Source organism: Alexandromys fortis, unplaced genomic scaffold (genome assembly GCF_014885135.2).
Source record: "Alexandromys fortis isolate MF-2015 unplaced genomic scaffold, M_Fortis_MF-2015_v1.1 scaffold_24, whole genome shotgun sequence".
Taxonomy (NCBI): Eukaryota; Metazoa; Chordata; class Mammalia; order Rodentia; family Cricetidae; genus Alexandromys; species Alexandromys fortis.
The window spans coordinates 14,934,624-14,956,808 of record NW_026067906.1 but is presented as its reverse complement, the minus strand read 5'-3'; the positions used below and the strand labels follow the sequence as shown (position 1 = coordinate 14,956,808).

The 22,185-nt window shown below is 37.1% G+C and overlaps 1 protein-coding gene across 1 annotated transcript in view; it reads right to left on the bottom strand.

The window, feature by feature from the left end:
- The window catches only part of Zfc3h1 (zinc finger C3H1-type containing), a 51,924-nt gene that overhangs the window by 27,975 nt on the left and 1,764 nt on the right, over positions 1-22,185 (bottom strand). The window contains exons 2-9 of the mRNA XM_050135453.1: positions 17,194-17,610; positions 11,069-11,133; positions 7,636-7,834; positions 6,780-7,003; positions 4,461-4,581; positions 2,552-2,649; positions 533-742; positions 227-391 (exon numbers count right to left, since the gene is read on the bottom strand). Of these exons, the coding sequence (XP_049991410.1) occupies positions 227-391; positions 533-742; positions 2,552-2,649; positions 4,461-4,581; positions 6,780-7,003; positions 7,636-7,834; positions 11,069-11,133; positions 17,194-17,610 (1,499 nt within the window). The remainder of the gene's footprint in view (positions 1-226; positions 392-532; positions 743-2,551; positions 2,650-4,460; positions 4,582-6,779; positions 7,004-7,635; positions 7,835-11,068; positions 11,134-17,193; positions 17,611-22,185) is intronic.

Below are 22,185 nucleotides of genomic sequence, written 5' to 3'. Positions count from 1 at the left end.
AGGAAAAATATCTATGACACTCTGAAGAGAATACATCCTCAAACACACCATCACCAAATTCTACCCATCTTACATCAAACTTCTTTAAAATTTTAAAATTTTAATTTATACAAGAATTTATTTTTATATATAAATGAGCTGGACAAGTGGGGACAGAACAGTAAAAATATTTTTAAAAAAATTCTCATAAGCTTTTAAAATAGTGTTATCCTAAGTTTGTTTTTACCGAGATCACAGTTCGTGGAAGACGAGGTCCTCTGTGAAATTTTGGATTCTGTATCCTAGGCTGAGACACTGTATTAATACTGACTATTGAGAGATTGCTTCTTGCCAAAGGCTGAGAATTGTTCAGAACTGGAGGTGAAGGGGGATCACTATTACTGGATGCTTCCTAATAAGAAAAAGAGAAATATTTTTAAATAAAAGACGTGCCTTTGCTGAAAAACCTTCTAAACCCTCATCCAAGCAGACAAAACTAGAACCATGCTAACTGGCCCGAGAGCACCACCTAGAGGGTCAGGCACTCAATTACCTCTGGCTTAAAAGCTCTCTTATTTGCTAAAGACTTAAGCAATTCTTCTCGAAGGAGCATTTCTTCTTCCTCCTCTTCATCTGCAAAAGGTGGTTTTGGAGGTTGTTCTGGATCTTCAGGTGGAAGAGGTGGCAAAGGTGGTGGAGGAGGTAGAGGTTCAAGAGAAACACACAAGCCTTCTCCATAAGGCTGGCTCAAAGATGGCACAGACTGTGTTTTTAAAGAATTAATTTAAATGCAAAATTTATTAACATCAAACATCTCTGAAGCAATATTAATTCAGAAAAAGTGCATATTCTTATTTTTAATTTTTCTATGTATACTGATGTAAATATGCATAACTCAAAGCTAACCAAGAATTTAATCTTCAACCATGAAAATGTTTCTTTTGTAATTGATGGAAACATTTATGAAAATCATAGTAATTATAAAATATAAACACTCCTGTTCCTGTCCTTATCTACATTTAAAATTCTAGAAGGTATAAGAATCAAATTAGACAAGATCATTCACTTCATATCATATCAAGCAAACAACAACACTAAAACTAAAATCATGTATTTAAGTTAAAGCATTTATGTATTTGTGGACAGGGTCTCACTATGCAGCCCTGACTGCCCTGGAACTCGCTATGTAGAACAGGCTGACCTCCAGCTCAGAGACCTGTCCGCCTGCTCCTCATTAAACACTGGGATTAAAGGCATGTATACCATGCCTAGCGCCAAATTAAGGAGATTAGCAAATTTAAAAATGTGGTAACAAAAAAATTAAATAGTAGCAAAACTCAACTATAAATCAAAGGGATTATAAGAGCCCAGAGTACCTATTCAGCACCCCTTAAAAACCTTGTAAAAATGGCTTCTTAGAGATTATGTAGGAAACTTATTTCCTATAAGCCCTTTGGTCTTGATGCTTGTGCTTCAAAGACTTTCCAGTAGTTCTCCTCACATTTTAGCTCATTTATTCCTCCTTCTCAAAAGAAAGCATTTCACCTCCCCTCCCCATAAACTCTACTGGAAGACACCACACATTCACAGAAAAATGTTGGATGGAAAGTTCTCTTACCTAGGAGATATTTCAATATCTAGAGCCTCTCAATCTAGGAATAACTACAGAACCTTTCTTTATTTTGTGGTTCTTCACATTCTTTTTTTTTTTTTTTAAACTGGGGAAACACTGCCCAGAGTGTGGCAGGCACCATAATCCCAACCCAGTCAGTGCTCAGAGGTGGAGGCAGGCTGATCTCTCTGAGGCCAATCTTGCCTAAAAATAGAATTACAGGCCAGCCAACGATAGAGACTGATAGTTCTTTAAATGTCAGTGCTGGCAAGATGGCTCAATAGGTTAAAACAGGTACCCAGAACCCAAGTGGTGGAAGGAGCCAAACACAGTTGTACTCTGACATCCACATGTGTGGATGCCACACGCACGCACACACACCACAACAAAATAGATTTTTAAAAGAAAAGAAAAAGGATTTAATTTCTATAGATAATATGTTTCTTTTGTCTGATTTTCAAGGTAAAAGTAACTATGGTTATCCAAAGAGGAATAAGCATCCTATTTAAATCTTCTTAGCACTTGGAAGACAAAAATCAGGGGATCTCTGTGAGTTTGAGGACCACCTTATCTATATAGCAAGTCCTACAACACCCAGGGCTAGAGACCCTGCCTTAAAAACAAACAAACAAATGAACAAAAAGACCAATAAAATAAAACCCACAGAAGCAGACAATTTTTATTCTGCTTTGGAATACATTTCCTGAGTAGCAATTATTTGAGAAGCAAAGAAAAGGAAAAACTGAATTCAGTATGAAATTAAAAAGCTATACTTAAAAAAAAATCTAACAAGTGTATAGCTAAACAATCAACTGCTTAATTATGCATATTTCTAGCTTTTAATTCTAGTTAGTGATTATGATTTTTTAAGCACTCTTCAAAGTAAGCAGTTCAATTTTTCAAAACAAATTAGAAGATACACAGTAATTTTCTTTGAGATCACACTCAGTTTTTACTTACTGAAACCTGAGCTGGTGGAGGCAAAGAAACAGATGGTGCTGAAGAAAAATACCCCAATGAACATTCCGAGAAAAATGGTGGTTGTACTGGCGAAGGAGCTGTTTAGAAGAAAAAAAATTCAACATTAGTTTTAATCAACTATTTCAGCAGGAACATATAAAATGTATATATAAGCTTGAGAAAACATATTACTGAGATAGAGTGCAAATCAGACCTTCTAAGTTCCATTAAGTTCAATGTTATCATTAAGATGGCATTTAATTCCTCAAGATTCATTTTTTGTTAGGGATTATAACATATATATGAAATTAAATAATATAATCCCAGGGCTCGGAAGGCCAAGGCAAGAGGATGCCTGGTCTGAGGCAGTTGGGCTACAGAGGGAAACAAACCAGAGAGACCCCTTCCCTCTATCTCACTATGAGGCGGAAAGCCTAATAGTATTAATAGAGACTAGAGCACTTTTTTTCTTAACATAATTTTTACAAAATGATGAAATAAATTCTCTTGATTCCTGCCAAAGGGCCCTAAGAGAGAAAAGAAAACAACATGACTTCATTCCTCCCTTAATATGGTGCTAAGGAAGGCAAGGACAAGATTTCAAGTTGAAATGGAGCTAAGAGTGAGGACTATGTACCAATAGAACTTTTCCCACATCTTAGACTGATGCCTTTTCCCAGTTGTCTCACAATTCAATACAGAGACAACATCTGCCTTTCAAACAGTTGATTCACAGCCTAAATCTGAGAATATGTTAATCTTCATTACACTACCCTTCTGAAAAATCTAAGTATCAGCCAGGTGTGATGCAGGTGGCTACAGTCTCAGTGTTTGGGAAACAGAAGGAGAATCTGATTCAAGGACAGCCTTGAGTACCCAGGAAAACCTGGGCAATATAATAAGACCCTATCTCAGAAAACTAAGAGGACGGAGAAGAAAAGTAGGGAGAATGGGGGATGGAGAAAGACAGAACAAGACATGATAAATACCTAATTCTATAAGAAGTTAAAATCTGACAAAGTTGAAAGGATGTTTTCTCTGTAAAAAGTTCTATAAAATTAAACACATGCATTAATGACTGTGGTGAGTTAATAGTGTTGTTAGTATTTCAAATAGTGATGAATCACCTCCATGAACTTGAAAATAAAAGACAACCCTTTCCTTTGTCAAACTATAATGTAAGGTTATCAGGCTGGGCTGTAGTGGCGCATGCCTTTAATCCCAGCATTCGGGAGGCAGAAGTAGACAGATTCGAGGCCAACCTGGTCTACAAGAGCCAGTTCTAGGACAGCTAGGGCCATTACACAGAGAAACCCTGTCTCAAAAAAAAAAAAAAAAAAAAAATCATCAAACATCAGGTAAAACAATGTCCTAAAAATGAATACTTTTGGCATACATTTTATAAATCATGTATTTCTGTTTTTTCTTTAGTCTAGACACATGAACTGGTTCTAGTTTTGATTTGGTCTCAGAACATGACGATATGGGAGAGAGCATCAATCTTCTGAACATCTCAACTTCTCACTGTGTTCCTATCTCGGTTGTAGGTGTTGAGCACCAGTAAGAAAATAGTTTTCTCATGGTCAATCACATCTGAGTAGCAAGAAAAACTGTCTGAGCTGGGCATGGTGGTTCATGGCTTTAATTCCATTATTCATAAAATTCTTCCACAATCTTCCTGTTTCAGATCAATTGCTCATCAGAGTGGGAACAAAGCCTCTTAACTTAAAGCCTCTCTAGAAAAACAGACTTGAAAATAAAGGAGAAAACTAGCCACCTGCAGTTTACCCCAAGTACTTACAGTATCACAGAAAACCATCACTAAGTCTCACCTTCAGTACACATTGCTTTTGAGGTTTTGAGTAGCTTAATCATGATTATCAAAATGTTTCAAAGTTTTTGCTCCTACCTGGAGAACTGGTTTCACTATCTGTATCCATAGCAACTTCTTCATAGTTATCATATTGATAAATGCCTCCTCCACTATCAGGTTGCTTATCTAAGGATCGCCTCAGGTCAGGATCTGAAGACTAAGTATACAATAATATTTTTCTTAGTTACAACAGACTATTCTTAGGCTAGTTATCACAAAAAAAAGCTGATAATTATATTTTAAGGAGAAATACACAAAATTATTATGACTCTATGAGACCTGCCTATGGCGTCAATCTGGAAAAGGTCTATGACAGCCAAGGATTATCTGTACAGGTAAATTCCCCCATCATAAGCCACTAAGTAAATGCAATCCCTCTTTTAAAAAAAATTACAAAGTTCTTCCAACAGTTATGCAGTCATGGTTTAGGCATGAAACTAGAAGGAAATGGTCATTTTTTGCATTACAATTATTAACATCAGACTATTATTTTTAAAGTCAAGAACAGGAGCTAGAGAAATGGCTCTTAAGAGAGCAAGCCATTTTCCAGCACCCACAGGGTAGCTCCCAATGGTCTGTAACTCCAGTTCTAGAGGATCCACAGGCATCGGGCACGCAAGTGGTACAAGGCATGCACACAGGTAAATAAATACTCATACGCAGACACACACAAGTCAAGAACATTTCACTTACAAATGAATCAACAGTATCTGAAAATTAAACGTGGATTTGCATGTTTATGTACTATGATTTTTAATTCTTATGTTTTACTCAGTTTATGACAAAAACTAAAACAAAAAAGAAAACACAAAACCTATGCAGAGATAACATACAAATACTTATCTCTAGACAAAGATTTGATTTATAAAAGTCTTAACTATGAATAATTATAACCCTTGCATAAAAAAAAAAAACTTCCTCTTGACTCCTTAACTCTTACTTTTTAAATTTCTCTACATTTAGTATACTTTTGAGTATATTCTTAATTCAGAAGTCCAAAACCATCATCACTGGTAGTCCTTGTCATGTTAACCTTCCCATTCTGACAGCGCCCATAAAGGTAACGGCTGACTCAGTTATCGTCAATACATATAATAATAATGCTCAACACATGCTAAGGACTAAAAACAAAATAACTAGGCAATAGTTATTACTACAGAAAGACTTAGTAAACTTTAAATTAGTATACACTAATTATTCTCCACATCTCTCACTCTACATAGTAAACAATAAACAACTAATCCAATATAGACCCCATAAGAAACAGGCATTTTGGGGCTGGAGAGATGGCTCAACGGTTAAGAGCATTGCCTGCTCTTCCAGAGGTCCTGAGTTCAATTCCCACCAACTACATGGTGGCTCACAACCGTCTGTAATGAGGTCTGGTGTCCTCTTCTGGCATGCACGCAGACAGAGTATTGTATACATAATGAATGAATATTTAAAAAAAAAAAGAAATCAGGGCCTTACTATAATTTAATAACCCTTTTTATAAATAGAAGATGAACAAAACGCTAAAAGCAGAGTGGGGTTGGGGGCTTGTCTGTAACTTTTTAGACAGTGTCTCACTAAATTACTCAAAAAAGCCTGAATATGTGATCATCCTGCCTTAGCCTCCCAGGTAACTGAGATTATAGGAGTATAGCACCAGGCCCAGTTGAAAGACAGGCTTTTGTTAATCAAAATTCCAAACTGTTCAATTCTTATAATCTAGGACTATGAGATTTATTCTCAATTATACCTAACTTTCTCCCCCAAAGATTATAGACAGGGTTGATGGAAGGAACTTGGTGGTTATGTAAAAGGCTTCCCATGCAAGCATCCACAGGACCCAGGTACAAAGCCAGACATGGCAATACACGCTTGCAAGCCCACCACGGGAGAACAGACAGATCTCAGGAGCTTGACAGCCAGCAAACTCTAGATTAAACAGTAAGCTCCAGGTTCAGTAAAACCCCGTCTCAAAAACAGAAGGAAGTGACTGAAGAAAACACACTAGCGTGTGGCTTCTACATGCACCTGCAAGGCAAGCATGTGCACACTTGTGCACACAATATACATTCTCTCACATACAGAGAAAAAAAATAAGCTCTATCAAACATAAAATATTTGCAATTTTCCTTAGCTGACTAGATCTTTGAAATGATATTAACAAAGCACTTAAATATGAACATTCTGGCCCAACAAGATGGCTCAGTAGATAAAGGCACATGCTGCCAAGCACAAGACCAGAGTTCAAGCTCCATGACCCACTGGTCTCCACATGCACTCTGTGGCACATGTGTATGACCCTCAGTGAACGACAGGACATTGTTAAGGTTCTGAACATTTTGGTGATAGTTCTCTATTCCTTACTTTGCTTCTTGATCTCCTCTTGCCACCAACTAATTTCATGAACCGATTATACTGCTCCTCCTGGTTGGAAAGGTCTCGAATTTTTCTAATTTCTTCTTCTCTTTTCCTCCTCTCTTCTTCCTCAGCTTGTTTCCGCTGGTCTTCTTCCTTCTGCCTCTCCTGTTCCTTTTGCTGCTGGAGTTTCTTCCATGCCTTGGTTTGCTGTTTCCTCAATGCTTGTTTAGCTACCCAGAAAAAACACAGAAATATCGGTATAAATATGTTTATACTGCTAACTTATATAGTTAAGTAAGAGGATTATCATCAGATTTAGAACTCTATCTTTTCCCAAACTCAAAACTCCCCTAAATTATAAAGCTGGAGAGATGACTTGGTGATTAGTAACAAGAAGACCCAGGCTCAATTCCCAGCTCACAACCTTCTGTGACTCCAATTCCAGGGGATTTCATGTCTTTGTCTGGCTCTGCAGGCACCAAATATGCACATAGTTCAGACACACATGGATAAAATACCCATACACATAAAATAAAATGCTTTTAATTAAACTTCTTTCATACATTTTCATAATATTCTTTCCCTTCTTTGATCCTACTCATCTCCCTACCCAACTTCAAACCTTCACCCCCACCCTCATTGACCAACTCTAAACCCAAGAGTCACTGGCCAGTCCAAAAACGGACTCTATGTTGCTGTGGTCAATTTTTGTTTTCGGGGATGGGAGGAGGGGTTTAGAAATGTATCTTATTAATTCTCAATTTTTTTTAGAAGTAAATTAATTTTTAGAAATCTCTGAATTAAAAACTAGATACAACAAGATATATTAGTTCAATTGAAATAATTTACGAGAAATAATCACCTGTAGTGCTAACTTTTTTAGCTGAATGTACTTTTGCGCTGGTTTTAGCCTTCTGTTGTACAGTTTTTGTCTTGGTCAGTTTTTCTTTGCTCTCTTTCATCACCTGTTGCTCTTTTTGTTGCCATTTCTTACTGGCTGACTGAAGAGCCAAAAGACGAAGCTGTAATTCAGATAATTCCTCTTCATCTTCACCAAGTTTCTTGAAAACAGAAAAAAAAGTTACATTTTAAATTCTGTTACTTAACATTAAACATTTTGCCAAGTTGAATCTTTCACCAAGTTAATTAAAATTTAAAGTCAGTATTAAAACAAATATTTAATGGAAAATACAGATAAAATATAAACTCATTTACTATCTATAATCCAAGACTAATTTAATCCTTATAACACAAACAGAAGATCAATTGGTAGAAATTATTGATTTGTGTGTAAGTATGCAAAGGTAAAGCCAAGGATGAAAGATAAGAGTTGGGCATCATTTAAGGGGCCACACAAACTTGAGAGTGTAGGTGACAATAAGAAGCCAGGTACCGAAGAATGAAGTATTTATCAGACTGCACTGCAAAAAAAGAATACTAAGGACATGTTAGAATACCAAGGATATTGCCAATTTTTTAACATCATTACAGGTGGGAAAAGATGTACCCAATAATTTGCATTTGAATGCTTTATGTTCTAAGTATGTATGTTCTCTGAATTAAAATATTTGAATACTCATTTTTCAGCTAAGAAACTAAAACAGGCTATCTTTAAAGCATAGGTTTAAAAGTCTTTTCCTACAAATGATGGAGGAAGGTCATTGGTTAATTAAAGAAACTGCTTGCCCTGATAGGTTAAAACATAGGTGGGAGGAGTAAACAGAATAGGATGCTGGGCGGAAGAGGAAGTGAGCTCAGACGAGACAGCTCTGCTCTCTGGAGCAGAGACGCCAGGCTCCGCTCTCCCAGGCAACCCAGGATGGACGTAGGCTAGAATCTTCCTGGTAAGCGCACCTTGGGGTGCTTACACAGATTATAAGAAATGGGCTAGTCCAGGTGTGAGAGTTAGCCGAGAAGAGGCTGGATATAATGGGCAAGCAGTGTTTAAAAGAATACAGTTTGTGTGTTGTTATTTCGGGCATAAGCTAGCCAGGCGGCCGGGGTGCTGGGGACGCAGCCCTGCCGCTCATATTTCAACATACTAAAGTAACTTACAAATTATTTTTCATTCTACCTTTCATGCTTTGACGTGCTACATAAACACTACACGGACTGATGGGCACTTGCGCTGTTTCAGTATGTGCATACACTACAGCACTTACATCAGATCCAAGCATTAGTTTCTTCTTTACCGGGAAAAGACTGAAAAGCTTGTCCCTCTGGTCATTCTAGAACAGCCACCAGAACTTATTACTAATTAAATCCTGAAATGGCTTTAGAAAATTAGCCTGCTCTACGCACTTTCACTTGAAATGTAACTGAAAATACCAAGCTACTCTAAGAAGAAGCTCTTAAATATGCATGGATTAGAGAGGTCTAGAGAATCCTTTTAAAGATATGAAACAGTAGAAGAAATATATCCCAATACATTAAGACCCACTTAACTTTTTCTAAATGGTATTATGTAATTATATTTTTTCTTAAACTCCAATTATTTTTATTTGTTAAGTATGAGGAGAACAGTGAATGCTGGTTAGAGACTTTACCTTTCCATTGTGGAAAACTACAAATCAATACCACATCTACCTGTTTGTCTCAGTTCACTATGTAGCACAAATTAGCCACGACTGTTTGTTTGTCTGAGCTCACTATACAGCTCTGGCTAGCCTTAAATTCACAATCTTTCCAGATACAATGTCTTGATTGTTGAATGTACAAACTTACACTACCACAACAGGTTCTAATAATATATACAGATGCCTTCAAGAGCCAGAAAGAGGGTTTCACATCCCCTGAAGCTGAAGTTAGAGGTGGTTGTGAGGTGCCCATTATAGATGTTGGGAACCAAACTAGGGTCTTAGAAGAACCCCAAGAGCTTCTGATTGCTGAGCCACCTCTCTGGACCCACATTTCGAATTAAGTTCTGAAAAATCATTTGTGCTGTTATTCATAGCTATCATACTGGCTAGTGCAACTATAAAACATTTCCTTTTTTTATAGAAAATTCTACTAGAAAATACAGATTTAGATTTTACCAAAAAAGTTATCATCATTTTTCACTGAGATTACTTTATGCAACTACTTCCCTTGGAATGAAATAAAACTATCATTGATTCTGTCATACAACTCTATTTGGTATTTGAAGTAGAGACTCAAAACCAAGATCACTGAAATGGGGCCAGAGGACCTCAGTCAGTTTCCTAAGCAAGTCATTTAACCTGCCCAAATGTATCTTACTTCATCTATGAAACATACATAATGTCAACTTACTTCATATGATTACTGTGAGGATATTAAAAAACAAATATTTATGAGTGTGTGTTCACTGTCACATTATCCTTCCTAAATTCAGGACCATCTTTCCTAGACTCTGAATCATTTCAGTTTACTCATAACAACAAACTGAAATCAAATAGAAGAAACTGCAAATATTCAGATCTATAATAAAGAAAAGGCTTGAGTTACTCAATGCATATTATATTTTAAACAGTGTTTGATACTTTTGTACTTTATTCTATTAAAGCCTCACAACAACCCAGAGAATGCAGGATATTAAACTCATTGTATAGAAAATAGAAGAACGGCCAGGCGGTGGTGGCACATGCCTTTAGTCCCAGCACTCAGAAGGCAGAGGCAGGCGGATCTCTTGTGAGTTCTAGGCCAGTCTGTTCTACAAGATCTAGTTTCTAGTTCCAGGACAGGCACCAAAGCTACAGAGAAACCCTGTCTTGAAAAACCAAAAGAAAAGAAAGAAAATAGAGGAGCCAAAAAAACCTCACTCAGCTAGCATTTCTTTCATTTAGTAAGAAAAGGAGCTAAAATGTGATTCCAGGTCAAGGTCTAAATAATTCCAAAATATCCCATAGAAGATGAAGCACAAACGTGCACGTGTGCGCTTGCACGTACACGCAAACACACACACACACACACACATATCTGGAAGATAAACTCAGAATCAAAATTAAAAGTTTCAAAATGATAAATAAAAAGCTCACCTATAAATATGAACTGCACATCAAGTTAACAGTTTACAGACTTTAGTGGAAAGAACCTTTAAGGCAATTCTCTAAAATGTCCAAATAATTTCAAATAAATTCAAAATAACAGACTACAAGTTGAGCGTGGTAGCACACACTAGCACTCCCAGCCAAAATGGCATCAAGGCACATTAGAGACCAGCCAGAGCTACATAATGAGATCAAGTCTCTAAACAATCAAAACAAAAGAGCAGACTATAGCAATGCAAGTAAGAATAGGTCATATAGATTTTTCAATCCCACAAAGTAGTTTCTTACCTTTTCAGATAGAATATCTGAGGTACTAATTCTTCGTGTTAAATTTTGTTCTTTATCTTCTAATCCTTTAAAATAAAATAGCATCTTTTGAATACTCTAAAATACAGCCACAATTAATAAAAATGGAAATAACACTATATAATAATCAGGAATTATTTTTGAAGGTTTCATTATTATGGTCTTATTTTTAGGACTCTTGACAAAAATGAAAGAATGCTATGAAAGCAAATGAAGGACTGAAGAAATATCTTAGTCCATAAAATGAGAGGCACACAAGTATGAGAAGCCAAGCTAGATTCCTGAAACCACAAGAAAAGTCAAGGGTGACTTGTGCATTTGTAATCTCAGCACTGAGAAGATGGAGACAGGATGACAGCTGGTGCTCACCAGTCACCCAGCCAGGAATGTGAAACCAGTTAGGTGATCATCCTAAGGAACACCCAAGATTGACCTCTTGGTCTCTCTCTCTCACACACACACACATACACACACACACACACACACACACACACACACACACACACACAATTGAAGGCAAGTAGAGAGACAGAATGAGATTAAGAATCTAACAGCGTGTAACATCAATGAAGTTATAAGGCTAGTAGTGACTCAAGTATTAAATAAGATATTTTGAGAAAATAGAAATAATTTAAATAAGAACAGAACTTATGGAGTAGATAAAGCAATGCTTCATTACCGAACAGAAACCACAATGACAAACTATTATAATAAAAATTAAAAATGAACTCAATATTTAGACTATAGACTTATTATAAAGCTGACCATTTATTTAGAAGCACACAAGCAAGACCCAGACTTCTAGAGTACTGTCCCAAACTGTCTACATTATTCAATCCGCAACAGTTTTAGAGCATACAGTAGCAGCACTAACAGGTACAGCAGTACTGAGATAAAGGCTTCAGTTAACAAAGTTAAAACCCAGAGTTGCAGGGTTAAGTTTCAAGCCTAGCATTTATGGTTTGGTTTTGTTTTTTCCCCATAATACCAAACCTGTTAGTGTTCTAAACATCCTACTTTGATTGCGTAAGTGAAAACCTGATGAAAAAAATATGCAGCTTATTCAATAAACAGAGTAATTAATCAAGCACCCTGGACAAAGCAAACAGGAGGTAATCACCAAATCTGAGGCAGATTCCCTTTCCTCTAAGACTTAAAATAATAAAAAATTTATTCTAGTCAGGACAGGTGGCCCAGACCTGAAATCAAGCCACTTAGAAAGTTGTGACAAGAAGGAAAATATATCTAAAGCCTGCCTGGACTACAAAGTGAGCTCAAAGACAACCTGGACAACTCAGGAACATTCTATTTCAAAATACATTGAGGCTGGGAGCAGAGTGCAGTGACAGAGCTGACTCAGCATGTGTTAGGCCCTGAGCTCTATCCTGGTACAGAGAGGGGGAGGGTTTTCCTTAGTCATTACAAAATGAATGGTGTTATTAGAATACTTTGAAAGTTGGGAGTTTTAAGTGTTTTACAATATTTGCCTAACTTGTGTGAGGTTCACGGTACTATTCTCAGTAGAAGAGGAGGAGGAAGAAGAAGAAGAAGAGGAAGAGAAAGAGGTAGAGGGAAAGGGAGGGAAAGAAAAAGAAAAGAAAAATTTTAGCCCAACATAAATTTCACAATTACTTGTGCATGATTTTCCTCTAAAGAAACAGAAAGAGAATATATAAAAACAGAAAATATATAAAACTTTGCTCAAATGATCTGAGTCATATAGGAATACAACCACACCCTCCTAACACACAGGATCTCACTGTGTTATGAGCTGTGTCATTCACAACTGGTGCCATAGCTCACCACCATCTGATTTCAGTAACACTCCTTGCTCTACTTCATAGTAAGCACTTCCAAGCTTTGACTTCTACAAGCAAAATTCCAGCCCTTTTCAAAGTTAAATGATATATTCATTACAGTAGCACATCTTTAAAAATTCATTTAGTATATAAAGAATGCATTACCATTTTTCTGAGATCACTATCTTTTTTTCATGTACCACTAATAAAAGTTGTTCTTCAACTTTTTTTCTTCACTGTTTTTCAAAAGGCACATGTATTTAATCCCAGCACTTGAAAGCCAGAAGCTGGCAAACTGAGGCCAGCCTAGTATATATATATATATATATATATATATACCAAGTCCCCAGAGCTACTTGATGACACACATGTGCCATTATAATCAAACCAATCACATGTCAAAGAACAACTATTAGACAAAACTAAACAGGCTGAATAATGAAGACACAGCTTTCCAGTAAGTACAGAAAGCACCCGATTTTTCTCCTATGAGAATCCAGAGTTCCATGCGGCCAGGAAGCACCTAAGAGTTATTACAATCTCATGCTTCTGTGGAGAGCTGGAGAACCTTTGTAGCATAGGAGCAAATATGTATTAGAATGTCCCGACTGAGCACAATGGCAAACAATTAACCAGGAGATCCAGACATAGTATTTTCCATCCCCATTTTAAATACAGATCATTGCTTGAACTGACCTTGTTGTGATTAGTCATGCACTATCCTGACATGTAGATCCCCCATCACTATTCCAATGGTTTTGAGGGATGGGAAAATGTCTCACTATAGTGACCAACTGTCCCTAAACTTTAAAGTCCTCCAACATCCAAGTGCTAGAATCATAGCTATGCACCATCATACCTGCTGTTATCTAGAACCTCCAATATGAAAACTGGTCTTACACAGTTACCAAGTAGTTAAACCTTACTCCTGGGATTCCATGTAAGCCGGAATCAGCATACAGATGGTAGTTAAAAACCATAACAATGGCAATATTTTCCCAGGAAAAAGGACAATCAAGCACATAAAAATAAAGGTGTTTCAAGGGGAAAAGTTTTGTTTGTTTGGTTTTGTTTTTCGAGATGGGCTTCTGTGTAGCCCTGACTGTCCTGGAACTCACTCTGTAAGCCAGGCCAGCCTCGAACTAAGAGATCCACCTGCCTCCGTGTCCCTAGTGCTGGGATAAGAGTACTGGAATAAAAGGTATGTGCTATAAGCACTAAGTGAAAAAGTATTCTTTAGGGCTGGAGAGATGGCTCAGAGGTTAAGAGCACTGGCTGCTCTTCCAAAGGTCCTGAGTTCAATTCCCAGCAACCACATGGTGGCTCACAACCATCTGTAATGAGGTCTGGTGCCCTCTTCTGGCCTGCAGGCATACACATAGACAGAATATTGTATACATAATAAATAAATATTTAAAAAAAAAAAAAGAAAAGAAAAAGTATTCTTTAAAAACCAAGAAAAAAAAGCCAGGTGTAGTAGTATGTACTTTTTAATCCCAGAACTCTAAAGGCAGAGGATATATGATCTGTCAGTTCAAGGTCAGCCTGAGCTACACAGTGGGTTTCAAACCAGTCAGGGCAACTTGTTGAGATCCTATCTCAAACAACAACAAAGAGTGTATGTGTGTGTGTGGGGGGGGGTGTAAGTTAGAAATATATATTATAGAAACCCCCAAATTATAAAAGGAGCATCACCAAATGCAGTAGAGATTTCTCTTTACTATAGACTGTTCTCAACAGTGCAGCCGGAGAGAGCTCCTGACAAGTTCTGGAGGACTCTCACTCCCAACCATTTCACTCAGAACTTCAAAGCAAAGCTGCTGCAAGATTGTACAGGACGTGCCTCCACACGCCATCTCTAATCTCCTCTCCAGTGCTCATAGACCTTATTCTTCGTTAGGAAGACGCCTTCCGGTTATTCTCAAGAATGCCAGGAAACTATATGCAGTAGGTCATAATTTCAGTGCAGAGATTCTCCAACTTTAAGACAGATGAGAAACCAAGAGGATAGGGCTGCATACAGGCCAAGGAGTCCTACTACCAGAGCTCATAACGCACACCTTGAGTAAGGCCTCAAACTTTGCATTTTTGACAAGTTGACTGTCTTTCAAAATCAATGTTCCTTCCACTGCCCAGAAATCTCTTCTTTGATTTGTCCTTTCTCTTAGTCTTCACATCTTATTTAAATCGTACCTTCAAACTGAACGATATCCTGAATAGCTTACAAACCTTCAGCCAGTTACCCTGCTCCCACCCTACTTACCCGGCTAATACTTCTTCTATGACAGTTTATTGCTCATCATGTTGGCTGTTTCCTTTTAAGATGCAAGCTTATGATGTCATAGTGACCATTTAGGGTGCAGAAGTGAACATCTGTAGACCCAGATTCTCAAGTGGGAAGACTGAGCCTAGGAATTAGAGATGAGCCTAGGCAGCACAATAAAACACTGCACTAAAAATATATGTGAAAATAAATGCAAACCTGAGGCATAAGCAATTATTTTGTTCATCAATGCTTTCAAGAACCTGGAATGAAGTACTCAGCTAATTTATAATAAAAGTCTGGGTGAAAAGAACCCAGACTTTTACAACTGGGTTGCACATGACCTATCCCAGTGTAGCTTTAACACTGCAATGTTTCTGTTCTGTGCTGAAAACTAAAAAGACTGTATTGGGTTAATGAAGAAATTAAAATACAGAACAGATCCAACCTAGCCTTTTCTGATACCTCACTGAAAAAAAAAAAAAACACAAATGCTTGTGAGAAATTAATAGTAATGGTTAAAGATGAGATTAAATCTTAAGATTAAAAAAAAAATCTCAAATATTTTCCAAGTAACTCCATAAGTGAAAGGTGTTAAAAATAAAGCAAGATACAGTAGAGAAGAGGTAAGCATATAAAACATGATCATAAACAAGAAGAGGGTTTTTGCATCCTCTGAGTAAAAGAATTTAAGTGAAAAATTAATATAGTATCTTTATGATACAGAAGTAAAAAGATGGAATTGAGTTCAATCATCTCAAAAAGAGCAAGTTCACATGTAATAAGAAAACTATGAAACTTTATAAGAACAATGGGGAAAGGTGTTGGACAGCAGAATCCTGAGCAAAGAAAAGGGCAGGGTGTGCCTGCAGAAACATCTATGTATATAACTCATCGACTAAGATAAGCATTACATGGTTTTTGGTTTCCTTCAATTCTTCTTCCATAGATGTCAGCTTGTTGTATTTGATTTTTCATCTGAATTATTACAAGCATTCACATATAACTCTAACTTTACAAAAGTCATTTGTATATATTTTCTCTATCCTGCTATGTTATACTTCACAGGAATTATATTTATAATATAATTCACTGAAACATCTAACTTATTAGAAGGGAAGAGAACAACTCTGAGAATATGTAATCAAAAGCAGTCATCACTCTGATTTACTAATTTGTGTCAGTGATTGGCCTTGAAAATTTCAAATATAAAAACTGATCCCAGAAACTGGGTCTGGTATGAGGGATGTCTACATGTACGGGAGACAGATACATGAGGATCAACTGTCAATATTAGTCAAAATTTAGAGAAACTATATACAAAAAGTATATTTTACTGCACATATGTTAGTAAAGAAAATACTAAGGAATTTTTTAAACAACATATATAAACTAATCCAGGTATAGAAAGACACTGACACATTACAAAAATCAATTAATAAAACTTTTTATACTAAGAGAAATTAAAAACTCATTAATGACAAAAAAAGATGTCCCTTCTTCAAAATCTAGTCACAATTTAAAGAATTTCACACTAGCAATGGGGGGATAAATTTTTCTTTACCCAGTAAACCTTAAAAATTTAGAAATCTACAAAGCACTGCAGCATCATGCTCCTCTCAGGAGGATTTTCAGGAAGATGCCCACTATTTTCACCCATGCTCAACACATCATCTCTGATCTGGGGAGCAGAGAGCAGAGCAGACCAAGAAGAAAACAGAGATTAGCAGAAGTCATTCTGGCACATACTTGCAATCCCAGCACTCAGGAAGCTGAGGCAAATTGATTACAAGTTTTAGGCAAGCACAGACCACTACAAGGCAAGTTTCAGGGCAGCCTGGACAACAGAGTAAAGCCCTGCCTCAACCGAAACATTTAGTAAACAAAACTTATGAAGTTATTACTTATTATTTTAAGACCTATAACAAAAGAATTTATAGAATATTGGGATCCTTTTAAGTACTGATGTACACTTAAAATTTTTCGACTAAACACTCTTTAACAAAATGTATGTAACAGAGCTGACTTCAATCTTCCTGAATTACCTTGGCTGGCATCTGTGGAGCTGGACTTCGCAGAAAGCTGCTTTGTTCCATCTTTCACTCTTTTCACCCGGTTCTTATCCCCTGGTAAAGTCAGTTTTTGCCTGAGTGGTTTTAATTCAAATGCCTGAAAAGTTTTGACCTGCGTCTTCTCCTCAGGAGCGACTTCTCTACTTGCATCCTCTGTAATACTGGCATTATCAGTGCTTGTTTGGTCCTCGGAATGCAGCGTTTTAGGATCGTCCTGCACATGCTCATCTTTGCTACTCAGAGCAAGTTTTTCATCCTTGTTGATGCACTCCAGTTCCAGTTGTATCTGCTTATACTTTAAAAGTAAATCTTCAAAAGTTTCTTCCCCACAGTTCTCACTTTTGGATGAATGATTCTGTTTTCTTGACGGGGATCTTCCAAAACTTTTGGCTGAACAGCATATTAAGGAAACCAGTTTCCAACAATTTTTCCAGTTAAATTTAACAAAAATACTTAAGGTATAGATGAATTTTTCTCCCTTAATTTTTCAAGATGAACGGATATTTTTAAATTTCTAAATTCCATTTAATATATGTGCTGCTAATGCCTGCTTATGTGCCCATATTGCAATTTAACAAGCATCCATACAAACAGTCCACTTACAAAATCACTAGTGTCAGAAATTACCAGTTGACTCCACGGTAGTCCACCCAGTTAGGCTGTAGCATCCTTCCTTCTGTAAGGACGAGGAAAACCCAAAGCAAACGGATGCTAAGGATGCTTTCTGAAGGGAGGGGAGGAACTGTTTTGTCACAGATGATGACAATTTACACTTCCGATAACCAGGAGGGAATCTTCTCTTATTAGTTTCTTCTCATTTCAAATTAAAAGTAAATAAGAGAATGAACACTGACGATTAGTAATTTATGAAAGAGACATTTCTTAAAACACTAATACATAATAGAGGATGCATCATGTGCTACATCTGTCTCATGCACAATTAACATGAAAGCCATGTAACAAAAAAATAAAAATTTTAGATGTTACTCAAAATGTATTTTCTAATTTCAAACAATTCATAAATATGGTATGAATTTCATTCTGCAAGTTAAATGAAAATCCATGTAATGGGTGTAGTTCCAATAAACAAATTGTGTTTTCTTTTCTTTCTTTCTTTTTTTGTGGCAGTGGGGGAGGGGAGGGAATTCAAGACACGGTTTCTATGTAGCATTTTGGAGTCAGTCCTGGAACTCAGTCTTTAAATCAGGTTGGCCTTGAACTCACAGTGATCCACCTGCCTCTACCTCCTTTAATTAAACACCTTTAATCCTTGGCCAAAAGTTTTTCAATACCTTTCTTTCTTACAATGCCGCCAAATGGAATCTAGCTGTTTTATTAGTTCAACAGAAACTGATCTAAGTTTATAGACTATTATTTTTAAACTTCATTTTACCTGATTTCTCTGCAGCCACTTTCCACCACTGTTGTCTCTGCTCCTGTGACTCTCATGTCTCCTCATTTATCTACATTTTTAAAGTCCTTCCTAACTCCTTTTTTTTTTTTCCGAAGCTTGTAGTGGTGTTCTGTAGTTGTCAGAATTTAGTCTGTTTCCATTTGAACACTCTAAAGTACTCCCACTGCTTACCTACCACTTAAGAGGAATCCGAATTGATATGGTATTTGGGGTTCTCTATTGCCCACAACCCATGCCCATACTGCTGTCAAAGCAATCTTCTGTTTGTTTTTTCCCAAGACAGGGTTTCTCTGTCTAACAGTCCTGGCTTTCCGGGAACTCTCTTTGTAGACCAGGCTGGCCTCAAACTCACTGAGATCCATCTGCCTCTGTCTCCCGAGTACTGGGATTAAAGGTATACGCTGCCACTGCCTTGCTGTCAAAGTAATCTTTACAGATTATAAAACTTCAGACATTCCCTTTCATTCTCATCAGAGCCCAAAGTCCTTCTTCCTTAGAACGCATGCATTTATTATCTGGCCTGTGCTTACCTTTCCAACCTTACCTTTTCTGGGCTCATCACAATTTACGGAGCTTTGTGTCCAGGCCTCTGTTCTCCAACTTGACCCCAATTCAAGACACCTCCTAGACGAAGCCACAATTATTTATTCTACCTGGCCATGTATGCATTCTTTAGGTATAAATACTACAATTATCTGTATTCCAACTAAGCCATCTAAAAGTAAAACTACAGCAATAAAAAAATCAAATAATTACTAAAGACACTGAAGACATTAGCCAAAGGGAATAGATTCAATATACCAACAAAAAGTACCAACTGAAAAATGAGTAAAAGCAATTGAGTTAGAGCCATTAACTTACCTCTGAGACAAAATTCTTCCCACCTCTACAGCATAATAAGGATCAAATCAGTACTTGCTCGATTGTCAAGATGTTATTTTTTACTTGTATTTTTATGAACTACTTGCTGAGTCTATACTTCAGTGGTAGAAGGAAAACTAAAAAGAACTACATGGACTGGAGAGGATAGCACAGATGTTGTGTGTACTGCTCTTGCTAAGGACCTGAGTTCAATTCCCAGCAAGCACATCAGGAGGCTCACAACTGCCTGTAGCTCCAGCTTAGGGCAATCTGACACCCCTAGTCTGCTGAGGCACTCATGAAGTCTGCTGAGACACTCATGAAGGAGTATGTACACACATATACATTTAAAATTGTAAAAATAAATCTTTTAAAAAGGGAATAGCAGCTTACATGAGAAGTTTGGTGGCAAATGCCTATAATGCCAACTACCATGGAAGCTGAGACAGGGCTGGGAGCTACTTCACAAGATCCTCTCCAAGCAAAATTATAATAAGAACCAGTGATGTAATTTCTATAGTAGAGCCTTGGGCTCAATCCTCAGTACCGAAAATGAAAAAGGAAGCGAGAGAGACTTTAAAATGACTTTTAGACCTGCTGTTTTCAAGGTAGAACTACTTTTCAACATTAGCTGAAATCAAAAAGGAAGATAGGATAACTTTACTGACCCTAATTATGTCAAATCTCACCTGATTTCAAAGTTTAAAATGTTAGTTATACAAGGGAGACTTAACACTAACACTGACAAAATGTCTATGCTAACTCTGAGGAGGTTAAGACAGAAGATCAGGAGTCCTGAGGTAGCCTATGGTACAAGAGACCCTGTCTCACAAAACAAAGCAAACAAACAAAAACAAAAAAAAAAATTTTACAGCCGGGCGATGGTGGCGCACGCCTTTAATCCCAGCACTTGGGAGGCAGAGGCAGGTGGATCTCTGTGAGTTCGAGGCCAGCCTGGTCTACAGAGCTAGTTCCAGGACTGGCTCCAAAACCACAGAGAAACCCTGTCTCGAAAAACCAAAAAGAAAAACAAAAACAAAAAATTTACAAGGAAAATGAACGGGAATGAAGAGCTGCAGGGAGACTGGTGCAAGCTAATTGCCGTAACTTTGGGGGAAGCTGGGCAACACAGGGAATTCCGAAGATGCTATAATGTAAATCTATGTCTCCAAACAACAGCAATAAAAAACATACAGACAGACAGACAGCTGAAAGAGGCTGGAGAGTGGTGGTGCACGCCTTTAATCCCAGCACTTGGGAGGCAGAGGCAGGGGGATCTCTATGAATTTGAGGCCAGCCTGGTCTGTAGGCTAGCCTTCAAAGAGAATTCCAGAATAGCCAGAAATGTTAAACAGCGAAAGCCTGTCTAGAAAAAAATTTTAAGGGGGCTGGAGATATGGCTCAGAGGTTAAGAACATTGCCTGCTCTTCAAAAGATCCTGAGTTCAATTCCCAGCAACCACATGGTGGCTCACAACCATCTGTAATGGGGTCTGGTGTCCTCTTCTGACCTGCAGACATACACAGACAGAATATTGTATACATAATAAATAAATATTTTAAAAAAACATTTTAACAGAAGAAGAAAAAGAACTGAAACAGATTCTGGTCTTTTCCGTTTTCTTTGAAGTTGCAAGTAATATATCCCTAATTATGTTTAAGAAAATAATGACAGAAAAAAAATTATACTCAAGCTATTGCATTCCTAAACCACTTAAGCTGAGTCAGAATTGCCGTCATTCTTTTTTAGGTACTATTTGCAAAGTTGCCATTTTTTATAATCACAGTGGACATATGACCAGCTGAGTTTGATACTGATATTAAAGGAATGTGGATAGAGCTTGGTACTGCAAGTTTTATTGACTCACATTACATTTTTCCTTCTCAAATTTTTGTTAAGAACACCTCTACAGTGGTTTGCTGATATTTCATGAGAACAATTATGCAGACAATCAACCTGAGCATCTTGTTCTTAAAGTATAGTATCTGAAAAGCAATCAGCAAAACAGCTGATTTCTGACAAGCTGTCAGAGAAATCAAGAATCACAAACATACTGGATATTTAGCTACACTCTTTTTGCAGTAAGTACATAAAAATATTAGTATATAGCATAACCCCAAACAGTAGCAAATAAACAGACAAAAAGGTGGAGGAAGGAGGCAGGTGAGCCTAGTCACCACCACTGTAATGCAGAGGAAACTAAGAAAATCTTTAAGTTGCCAACAGTACTTTTGTCCTCAATTTGGTTTTACTAAACTCTATTTTCATTTCTCCAACACCTATTAGATGTTTCATCTACATAACCCTAAAAACATGTCTATGTATTTAAACATCCTTTGTTTTTGAATACAGAAAGCAAAACAACAACAACAAAAAAAACATTGATGGCTCATGTGTGCATATAATCACGGGCGAAGGTTTTCTAATCTTCATGGAAGAACATTCACTATGTTTTAAAAGGTTACCTACCTGTGATTTTTCTCCAAAACAATCTTGAAACGCTTCTAAACCAATGTTAGGTGAGAGAAGTAACAGCATTTTCAGGACACAGGAACCAAAACCTGCTGTTTCTTTAATTATCCCTCGCCCATTACCATCATGACATCTAGGAAAAGTCCACATAGCCTAAAGTGCTCCATAAAAATAACTCTGAGTATCTTCCAATTAAGTGTCATATGTAAATTTTATAG